Here is a 12,101-nt window from a genome sequence, read left to right on the forward strand (position 1 = left end):
GGGCCTGATTTCCACCAACCTTGCTTGCACTACCCTTGAGTCTATCAAGGCTTTGGATTGGGTTCCAGTCCTATATCCCCCAGTTGTTTTTCTTTTTAGGTAGTGGCTTTGCCAGAGTCAATGTGTTGTTGTTGTTGTTGCTGTGGGGTTTAACGCTATTTTTCAGCACACGATAGGCTATACACGGCGGCCAGTATTAATGGTGGAGGAAGAACCCGGGAAAGCCCTGGAAAGAATCACCGACCCACGAGAAGCTACCGGCAAGCTTTCTCACGTACCCACACTGGCTGAATCCGAGACTCGAACCAGCGCAGATAGAAATGAGATGGCACTGATCCATAACAGAGAGTGCTTTATACCACTCGGGGCCCCCCGAGTCAATGTGTCCTTTTGTTGCGTTATTGTGACTGTAGTATTGTCGCGTGATGCATGTGAGAGATTGATGGCAGATTTACAGTGTTTTTTTTTTTCATTGGTGACCATAATGGGTAGGTAGATGAAACTACCAAGACAATAATTCCTCACATAGAAATTCTAGACCTATTGCAACATTGTATCAACTGTGAAGTAGAATACAGCATCAATTGTAGATGACATGTAACTTCAAAAAATTTAACAAAAAGCATTTTTTACAGTTATGAACAAAGCTGAAACTGAATGTTTAAGATGGTGAGGCAAGCAAAACACGAACTGATGGCAATCATAGGTCCATATAAACATTATTCTACATTTTCAGTTCTTGCAGCCACTGACGATAAAAACATATGTGACTTTCAACAAACAACAGCAACAACAAAATTAAATACTAATTAACGTACCGTGATGCTTGAACAGGGGAGACAAGCATGATCGTAACACTGTGTGTGTGTGTGTGTGTGTGATTTGAATTTTTAACGTAGCTTTCACAATGTTTGAGTCATATTGCTACGATGTCTGCAGTGTGGTAATTTGTAGTGATGGCTACCACTGGGGCAACATGCCGCAAATATGTAGCATGATGTATCATCCAGTCACATTATTCTGACACAAGGCTGACCAGTCCTAACATTAACCTCTTATTGCCGAGCAACAAACAATGCAGCTGCTAGTATCATTTTTATATGTCTTTGGCATGACTCGGCCGGGGTTTTAACCCGCGACCTCCCGCGTTTGAAGTGGACGGCCTAACCACTTAAGCCACCAGAGCGGTTAGGAACACTTAAAACTCTGACGCAAAACTTTAACATCGTTGACGTCACTGGGAAAGGAGACTATTTAATCTCACAACGCCTACGCAAGTGAGACAACACCACTTAAATAATATTAGAAACTGAAAGAAAAGATACAAATACAATTCAGATTCGAGTTGTTTAATTAGTCACTGACTGTAGTACACCAATGAAGACATTGCACATAAATTCATGTACGAATTTTTACAACACACACAGACACACACACAGACACAAATGCGCGCGCATACAAAATATGCATCCAAAACACATTGTATGATTCGAGTCGCGGGTCGGAATTACAAGTACATTTCTATACAGAAGGGAAGAAAAACAAAAAAAGTTTTTTGGATATTTTGGAAACGTTATTAAGAGAATGAAACGAAATATTTAATCGATTCAGCAAAAAAACACAAAACAAAACAAGAATAACAGAAAACAGCGGTCGTAGAAGTAATAGTAGTAAAGAATACTAATACTAATACTACTAATAATAATAATTAACGGTAGTCGTCACAGTAGTCGGCGTCGTATTATTACTACTAATAATAATAATACTAATAAAGGGGCAATTTTCGTGATCGTCGTCAAACTAGTATTAGTAATAATAAATGCAAAATTTCCGTATTTTCCATTTTTGTCTTTAATAGCTTTTTCTCTTTTCTCTTCGAAAACTCTGACAATTGCATAATGTTTTATAATTTGTGTATCTTTCTTTTGCACCTGCTGAGTAATGTCAGAAGTAGTTTGCCATTCTGTTTCAAGGGTACATATGCTCACCTTAGGCTGTATATTCTGTGCTTTGAGAGATAGAGAGAACAATAGATGGACTGACGGACAGAGAGGTAGAAATAGAAAGTTAGCTACATATATATTTAGATGCATTCAAGGATGATTTTGATATACACTGTTCGTAACTGGTCAGAAATATACACGCATAATGCGGTAAGTTAATGCAGTCGTACAATTTACGATAGTGGCTGAGGTTAGTTTCATCACTATTTTATCCTTATGCCTATAATCACGTGTGATGTCATGATATCACACACACGCATTAATTATAGAATATCACATTAGCCTGTGAAATAACATATCAATAATACCATATAATAAAATCTCCAAATAATAACATTATAAATGAAAATTACCACAATGACTTTGACGAGACACAAGCATCTACGTCAAATAACAACAATAACCACGCGCATTCCTTTGGCAAATTTACACATAACATGCATATTTATTTGTAATATGTACATCGATCACACTATACTGTTATAGGCTTAACACATTTATGTTATATGTACATAGATCACACTATGCTGTTATAGGCTTAACACATTTATGTTATATGTACATAGATCACACTATGCTGTTAGAGTGTTAACACATTTTAGAAAGATATTCCAACATCGAAACGTACATCAAACTGCATCACTACACCACTTTACACATATTCTTCTTTACAATTCAGAAGGATGCCATTTATTATTTTTGGGAGACATACACAGCACACCTAATCGCTACACTACAAAGTTTACAGTGTATATGATCTAGTTATAAAGCATAGCATTTGCTTTCAATGAAGTTATTGTATTTCGAATTTTTTCTCAAACAATGAAACCTAGTTGAAACTGTTTATAAGGAAATTGGGTTTTAACACACACACACACACACACACATACACAAAAACAACACGCACACACACACACACGGGCGCGCGCATTTTTCTCTATTGCAGACAAAATGATGATGCACGAAACAAATCCAGGGTACTCTGCTTTCTGTTTCAAAAGGGTTTCAGTGTAATTTGATATACTCATTGAAAGTATCAGTATACATTACTTATTTAAGAAATTTCTATACATATGAGACGCAGGCATAAAATAGTATTCAGAACTATATCCTAATTTTCGAAATATATGAATTTACCTTGAATGAGACAAATTTATTTCGAATAAGTCATGAAATAAACTGAAATAGTTCTCTTTTTTAACAACTTTAATCTAAAATTTTAATTGGGAAGGAAATAACTTCTCGTGTATTATTCTGCAACATACATACAAACATACATACATACATACATACATACATACATACATACATGTTATATTTTTAATTATATAATACTATAATTTATGTTGAATACATTAGCTAGTAAAATATATTATACAGGATATCCGGAACATGCAGACGCAGCCTCAGTAGTCATCCATGGGATCATCATCAGATACAGGATTGCTGCGCGTGGTCTGGTTATACGTCACATATGACACAGGACATTTTTCATTCATGATCAGACTCTGAAATAAACGTTAACTTACGTAAACTAACATAAATAACAAGAGATCCAAGTAGGCCTAAGAGAACTCATCTGGTATACTTTGGTCTAAAAGGTAAATACCGCAGTAATTAGATAACTTGGCTTGAAAGACACCTGTGTCATCAAAATTTCTAGTTATTCGTTTGAAAATGGCAGTACCTATCACGTTACTTTTAATTATATATTTAACCATAAAGTGTATCTTCTTCTATTTGTCAGGTGTGTTTTTAAAAATATTTTTTCTTATTTGTTCACATTTTGAATATCATTACTGTTTTAACCAATTGATCGTTGACTTCATTTTCGACAATGATAAATATACCATCTTTTCTTCCTTTCCTGGTGGATTTCTGAGTATCATCATCAGAGGAGAATACATGATACAGATAATTCCGATAATCCACAGCATCCTGTGGATAATAAAAAATAATCTTAGATTGACATATATACCCAGTACAAATTCTCTTTTTCCTAATCCCTTAAACTACGTGAACAGTCGGAACGCATAGATCATTGGCGCATAATCCCAAGAGTGTTATTAGTATATTGCAATATTTTAGGGATATACGGGACTCCCATGTAAGACAGGATCAAAACCTTATAGACCAAAGCAGGAAATGAACATTAGGCCGCCATTCTGAAACATATCTTGTAACAATTTAACATTATGGGTCTGTCTGGTTTCGAATATAAGTCAGATTGTGTTATAAGTTTCACATGATGGTTCTGCTTGTTTGCAGCTTGTTCTTTCTATCTTGGAGGGAAACGTACCAGGTTAGAGTGTATCATATGTAGCGTTCTCTGACCAACAACAAGAAAAGTAAAGACAAAACCTACGGTTATGTAGTGAGAGAAATGAGTTAGATTTTGGATTTTTAACGTACCTTGAACAAGTTTTCAGTCATATCGCTACGATGTCTACAGTGTGGCAGTTTATAAATAGTGATGGTTAGCACTGGGGCATCATGCCGCAGACATGTAGCATCATGACCCACCCAGTCACATTATCCTGACATCAGGCCCACCAGTCCTAACACTAACCTATTAATGATGTGCGCCTAGCGAGGCATATGTTAGTACCATTATTTAAAAAAATAAGTCTTTGGTATGAGTCGGCCGGGTTTCGAAACCGCGACCTCCAGCATCCGAGGTGGATGCTTTAACCATTTAGGTCACCAGAGCGGTCCTACGGTCTTTCATGAAAATCTCTCTCTCTCTCTCTCCAAGACACATCATATAAAACTATTAATATTATTGATGATGATGATGTAGAAGACGCAGTTTTTTTAAGTAAATAAGGTTAAGTTAGTCACCAGAATGTTACTCGTTTTTTATTTTTTATTAAAGTCATAAATGTTTCTAGTGTTGAATATTTAGTTACAAAGAATGTAAAATAAATTCTTCAGATCTCCCCATACAGCAGACAAAGAGTAATCAAATGCAATTAGTTTTTGAAATTAACATGATAAACTTGGCACAATCGTTCTTCATAATAAATATTTTAATATCTTCCCGTGTTACTTCTGATTTGCAAATTACCCTCTCTAAGCATATTAATTTGTGCAATAAAGTCTTTATATTATTATTTATATTTTTTTGACAAGTGAAGTCTATTCTCAATGACCTATAGTAACGCAGTCTTTCCATTGCTTTAATCTCATCCTGAAGATTCTGTCCAAAAATATCTTCACATCTCTTACTAGATGTTTAAGAAACGTATTTTCATCATTCATACCCTAAATAGACCAAACATTGCCAAATCAATACATAAATAAAATTGTTCTAAAATTGTTAGCTCAGCAATCACGAGTTTTCTTTTCTTAGTTGTCAATTGTAACATTGTTTAGGAATTCTGTCTTCTGGCATTTTTATACATCTGAGCCAACATTTGAACAATCGTCTGTATTTTATGTTTTGTATAATAATTCTTCCTAATTCATTAAATATGAACGCAATTGGAGTAGACTTAGATATACCAAAATTATATTTACAAAACGACACATGAACTTTTTTCAATATCGTTGGCGTAATAAAACCTCCAACTTCAAACCCGTAGTTAGGAAGGGGAATTATATTTGAGTCAAACAGACGAAACAATCCAGTTACAGGGCTCTTCCATTCAATGCAAGCACATATCTCAATTTTATAGTTTAATTAATGTATGTTTATCCTTCCATTTCTTTCCCCGATTTTCAGGCAAACCATAAAACAATAAATTTCTCTAAGGGAGTGAGTCTTCTGTTGTTCTATATTTTTTCGTTCGCTAGCAACCGTGTTTCCATTTCGTTAACTGCTTTAGACGAGTTCTCAGTTTTGTTACATATGATCATATTCTGATTTGTCTGCAGTTCCTTTTTATTTTTCAGTTCATCTAAGAAACATTATATGGAAATAAATCATTCATTACGTTCCTCACATCATTGCTTTTTTCTAGCATTCAAGTTCTCATGCTTGAATTCATTATTTCGGCTGTCTCTGTACAGGCTTCATCATTCATGTCTCCTCTTTCCGTTATATCGCGTGCTGCGAATGGGGATTACAGAAACACTAGCCCGAATTTTACTCATCTGGTTATCTTGAGTTACCTACCCATGTGATTTTGTCACACTTACCTCGATAAGTTGATGTGGTCTGGCGTTAGTGAGAGGACTATACGATAATCCCGGACCATGTGGATGAATTCTATAATCTTGATTGGTTTTGGAGAGTTTTGGCTTGGTACCTGTATTGGTCTCTACTCCGTTGCGAACAATAAGAAGGAAAAAAAGAGACACACTCCACTTTCAAAGATTCATCTATGATTTACAGTTTTGGAGCTTTTTTTCATTAGATTTATGAGATTTTGTCTTGCTGAAAGAAACATCCAATCCGGCATTTCCACTGTCCAACGCTAATACTTATCGTCAAAGCTTAACAAATGGAGACACAATATATATTTCATCTCAGTGAAGTCTGACATCAATCCACCTCTACAAGGATTTGCTGTTGTTTTTAACATTTGTGTTTAACGCAATTTCCCAGCGTAAGACAGGCTGGATATACATGAAAGAACCCGGAGAAACCTCGGTAGGAGCCATGGGAAGCTACTGGTAAGCTTTCTCACATACCCAGATTAGAAGAGCCCGAGACTCGAACTTAGGCAGACAGAATTGAGCTGACAGTGATCGGTAAAGTGAGCGCTTTGGACCACTCGGCCGTCAGGGGCATAATAATAATAATAATAATAATAATAATAATAATAATAATAATATTACTGATGAGTAATGCCTGCTTTCTCTCTCTCTCTCTCTCTCTCTCTCTTACTCCCTCTCTCATTTTTTCACTCACACACATAGACATAAAACATTTGTATAATCTCTCTTAGAGACTGAAAGAAACTTAATAATAATAATAATAATAATAATAATAATAATAATAATAATAATAGATTTTTATCGTTTGCAGCCTGTTGAGTAAGGCCTGCTCCAGTTAGAGAACAGACACATAATGTTAAACTATTACATCATACATTTCAAAATGGCGGCTTAAATTTAATTTCCAGTTTGGTTCTATGAGTAGTCGACCTTCTTTAACATGGGAGTCCCGTTTGTCCCTAAAACCTCGTACTATACCACTAAACTGCTCATGTTCCTATTTCTAACTGTACACGAGAGATACCTTGCTTTAACGCTTTTTTGTGTGACCATTTTAGTATCACCTAAGTGTTCATCTGCGACATTTCAAGATTCACAAGAATCTGTACCATCGTCAGTTGGGCCTGTTTTGCACAAATGTGAACAGTATCCATCTTCTCAGGTTTTGTTATTGAATCAATTCACCACTTACGCGCATCAGCATGTAACAGAATATTGCAATATTACAAGAATCTGACTCATTCAGAACAGCTTTTAGAGATGAAGAAACATTAAAACTGAAACGTTTATTTTCAGCTGCGTCTGCTAACTTTATCGTGCCAAAAGACAGTATCGTTGTCAACAAGATGAAATAGATTTATATAATTTAACGCATTTATTTGAAAATAATTGACTGCACATATGGCGTAGTTTGATTTATAAATATAAACCAATCTCACTTGTTTAATTTTTAAATACAGGGTCGGATCAGTTAACATGGATCAAACATCCGATGTACAGCCAATCGAGGAAGATACTGGTAAGGAATCAAAGTACAATTTATTAAACAAAAGTAAAGTTTTATTTTTGCATGTTGATCATCAAATACAAATGAAGAAAAAGGTTTTACGTCTTTAATGACTTAAATATTTCACAAACACAGTTAAGAAAAATTGTGGGGGCGTAATAATTATCGGTTATAAATGGTATTACTTTGTTTAAAGGGATTGTTTCTTTTTTTCTTCACTCGTGTCATTTTCTTTAGAAAGAAGAAGAACGATCCCCTCAACTTACATATTTATACAGATTCACAGCAATTCTGAAGCTTAAGAACACTAAATTTCCAATAATTAATCTATCTACAATAAATATATCAATCATCAACCATATTCTTAAGCTATATGCTTTACCAGATCACCTTATCTGGCTGAAAAAAAACTTGAATATTTATCAAACAAGGTTGTTGTTGTTGTTGTAGGGTTTAACGCCATTTTTCAGCACACGATGGGCTATTCATGGCGGCCAGTATTAATGGTGGAGGAAGAACCCAGGAAAACCCCGGAAAGAACCATCGACCCACGAGAAGCTACTGGATTAATTTTCGCGTATTTATTTGGAAATAATAGATAACACGAATCGATGGTACGTGTTTATTGGGAAAGAATCGATAGTACATATTTATTTGGAAATAATCAGTAATATGTATTTATTTAGCAGTAATCGTTAGTACGTATTTATTTGGAAATAATCGAAAATACGTATTTATTTGGAAATAATCGATAATAAGTTTTTTTGGGAAACAATCGATAATATATATTAATTTGGAAATAATCTATAATACGTATTTATTTCGAAACAATCGATAATACATATTTATTTGGAAATAATCGATAGTACGCATTGCATCCAATACTCTGTATACTCGTCTCCCTCTTACACAAGGGAAACACACTCCATTAGAACAATCAGAAGCGGATTACCTCAAATATCTCCCGATATACTGAAATTATGCTTTGTAATGGCTTCAAATTTATTGAAATGATGCTCATTATTGGCTTCAACTTTATTTCCACCCCCACCCCACCATCAAATATTAGTTGAATTAAACTGTTATACCTTTGAACACACACACACACACACACACACACACACACACACACACACACATATATATATATATATATATATATATATATATATATATATATATATATATATATATATATATATATATATATATATATATATATATATATATATATATATATATATATATATATATATATATATATATAACATGTAGTACAAGATGTTTGTGTACTCTTTCCACTACAATTCTGATATCAAAGAAATAATATAAATATCATTCAGTGTTAGAAAAGGTGCTAAAATTATTGTTTGCCCAATCTGCACAGTTAATACTCTTTTCCACTGTACTGAAATCATGGAAACGTGAGTCTCAATTCAACACCTATGAATCATCATATTTATTGAGCTATCAGTTATTGAACTATCAGCAGAGTGGTTTTACTCACCAGTGAAATCCTATACTCTTCACAATGGAACCGCTTAGCATAGGACCTGTAAAGGAATACAACGCAAGCCATTTGAGTGCCGGAAGCAACCTTGCATGAGATTACGCATTGCTGTTAAAATATCTGAAGCCGTGCATTTAATGTCATTACATTTGACTATGATCTCAGGGTTTTCATATGTCTCATTTGATTTACCGCTAGAACATCCATATACAGAAGGAATTATTTAAGCCAGTACAGTGTGTGTGTGTGTGTGTGTGATTTGGATTTTTAACAAATTTCAGTCATATCGCTACGATGTCTGCATTGTGACAGTTTACAGTTATGTCTAGCACTGGGGCATCATGCCGCAGCAGACATGTAGCATCATGTCCCCACCCCACCCCAGTCATATTATCCTGACACCAGGCCAACCCGCACTAGCACTAACCTCTTAATGCTGAGCGCCAAGCGAGCGAGGCAGCTGCTAGTACCATTTTTATAAGACTTTGGTATGACTTGCCCGGGGTTCGAACCAGCGACCTCCCGCATCCGAGGCGGACGCTCTAACCACTAGGCCACCGGATCGGTCGTGTTGAGTACAAGTTTGGGTTTCATTCCTGAACTATGTGCATTCTTAGTTTTTCGAAAGAATTTCAATGCGGATCTATTGCAGATTGGTGAATATTGACCGCGATTTACTTTCTTATCATATATCTATTTTTAACTGATACTAATGCTTTTTTTTAAACTTCTAAAATATCGTAATAAACAATATGTTGAACTTAACTTTGATAAAATATTACTTTGTCCATGCATGGTTCAGATACGATATTAGCTTGTTGCATGCATGTTCAGATAGACATCCGACGTGGATATGAAATTTGAACATATGAATTATCCCGATTTATTTTAATAATTAACGGAAAAGCACGAGAATACGCCATTGCATCTAATGCACATATTGTTCCATTCAATGCACACTTTTGGCGGATCGGGTCGAGCTTTCAACGTTGGGTAAAACCCCAGCTCAAATTGTGCTAGGCAGGTGTTTCTTAACTAAAAGAGGACACTTAAATTAAAAAATATGCTTGAAACCATGGCGGTTATTGGGGTCTTCACGTTACAATGCTGATCATAAATATGTATTTTTACAAATATTACACAATGGCCACATTTTGAATTGAATAAGTAATCAATTGTAAAAATTATGCAATCATAGCCTGGTTTGCTAAGGAAAAGAACCGCAATCTAATCTGTATTACATGTATGAAATATCATAGTATTACCATTTATGTGGTTGTGTAATTATCTAAACCCTGTGGTGGGTGTTTTTTATTTGTGTGTTTTTAGGCTTTCTGTATAATTCGAAATAGATACACCTTCCACAGAAGACTGAGTATTAAGAAAATACGCAGAAATATCGCTAACGCAAAGCTGGCATTTATTGATGAAGAAAAATGGCTTGGGATAGATTTAAAGACCGTATTTTTTTCTTTCTAGACCTGACGATTCTTTTTTTTTTATTCATGGCAATAGGCAAATCGCAAATTAAAGATGTAAGTAATAGAAACATAATTAATATTATCTAATTTTTATTTACGTAAGACAAATAAGGTGACGATTATTGGTTGTTATATATTGTCTTGACTGTTACATATTGTCTTGATTGTTATATAGTCTTAGTTGCTATATAAGTCTTGGTTGTTATATATTGTCTTGGTTGTTATGTATTGTCTTGGTTGTTATATATTGTCTTGGTTGTTATGTATTATATTGATTATGTATTGTTTTGTTTGTTAGGTATTGTTTTGGTTGTTATATATTGTATTCGTTGTTAAATATTGCCTTGGTTGTTATGTATTTTCTTGGTTGTTATGTATTGACTTGGTTGTTATGTATTGTCTTGGTTCTTATGTACTGACTTGGTTGTTATATATTATCTTGGTTGTTAAATATTGTCTATCTTCGTAGCATATTTTTGATCTGTCATGGGTTTCGTAAAGACGTGTAAAAATGCACCTTGGTACAAAATGGGAGTGACTTTTATCTGCTCTGCAACTAAATATACAGCGCATTTTCAAGTACAGGATATTATGTTACGTAGATAATGTAGCAATACTGTTGAACTTATTGGCCCATTGGAGTGGCTCCTAGGCGTTTCTCTGGATCTTTAAATTGCCGTCTGTTACTGCACACATAATTATTGAAGTACAACACAATTTAACACAAATTTATGAGAAAATCAATGTATGTCATAGACAAGAGAAATACAGCTGGCATATTTTTGTAATCATAAGTGGTAATTAAACATACTTCAAACATTTCCTGGATCCTTTGAAGATCGAGAGTCGGCGACTGTAAATGGATTATTAGTCATAATCCTATTGAAATTAGAATGACAGGTTTAGTAAACTTTGACGTCATTTTGTAGTCGATAATTTTTTTTATTTTACACTGTGTATCATTTAGATTGTAATCAGTACTTGGCGGACATTGATGGAATGCTATACACTAAACAAAACTTTGCTAATTTTACTCACCAACAGCGAAGCCCATTGCAAAAGCTACGTCTGCGATAGCGTAGACGTTGCCGTAAACGGAGACGTGACGTAGATCTACTAAGTAACCCATATGTGGCATCATGGATGAGTCTACCATACCTGTGATACAAAAAGTGAACAGTTCCCAAAATAAGTTCTAAAATATACGGATTTCGCATAATCATTCTATGCTCAAGTGATGACCATACTTATATATTTTCTTTTTTTCTTTCCTTCATTCTTCATTATATATCTTTCTCTATATTATTTATGCTCGTGTGTCTTTTTCTCGCTCATCCTTTCGACCTACGTAAATAAAGACAAAAGGATAAATAGACCGATGGACGGACTGATATAATGATGTTATTGTTTACTTACAGTTCATATCGTTGTCTAAAATT

General features: G+C 34.6%; 1 protein-coding gene across 2 annotated transcripts in view; it reads right to left on the reverse strand.

The window, feature by feature from the left end:
- Positions 1–1,333: 1,333 nt before the first annotated feature.
- The window catches only part of LOC149795041 (synaptic vesicular amine transporter-like), a 43,367-nt gene continuing 32,599 nt past the window's right edge, over positions 1,334–12,101 (reverse strand). For both annotated transcript variants that reach the window (XM_089964718.1, XM_089964719.1), the window contains exons 13-16: positions 11,701–11,820; positions 9,179–9,224; positions 3,854–3,941; positions 1,334–3,511 (exon numbers count right to left, since the gene is read on the reverse strand). In XM_089964718.1, the coding sequence (XP_089820844.1) occupies positions 3,410–3,511; positions 3,854–3,941; positions 9,179–9,224; positions 11,701–11,820 (356 nt within the window). In that variant the 3' untranslated portion in view covers positions 1,334–3,409. The remainder of the gene's footprint in view (positions 3,512–3,853; positions 3,942–9,178; positions 9,225–11,700; positions 11,821–12,101) is intronic.

This window comes from Sinohyriopsis cumingii, chromosome 7, assembly GCF_028554795.1.
Source record: "Sinohyriopsis cumingii isolate HCF-2022 chromosome 7, ASM2855479v2, whole genome shotgun sequence".
NCBI classification, from domain to species: Eukaryota; Metazoa; Mollusca; class Bivalvia; order Unionida; family Unionidae; genus Sinohyriopsis; species Sinohyriopsis cumingii.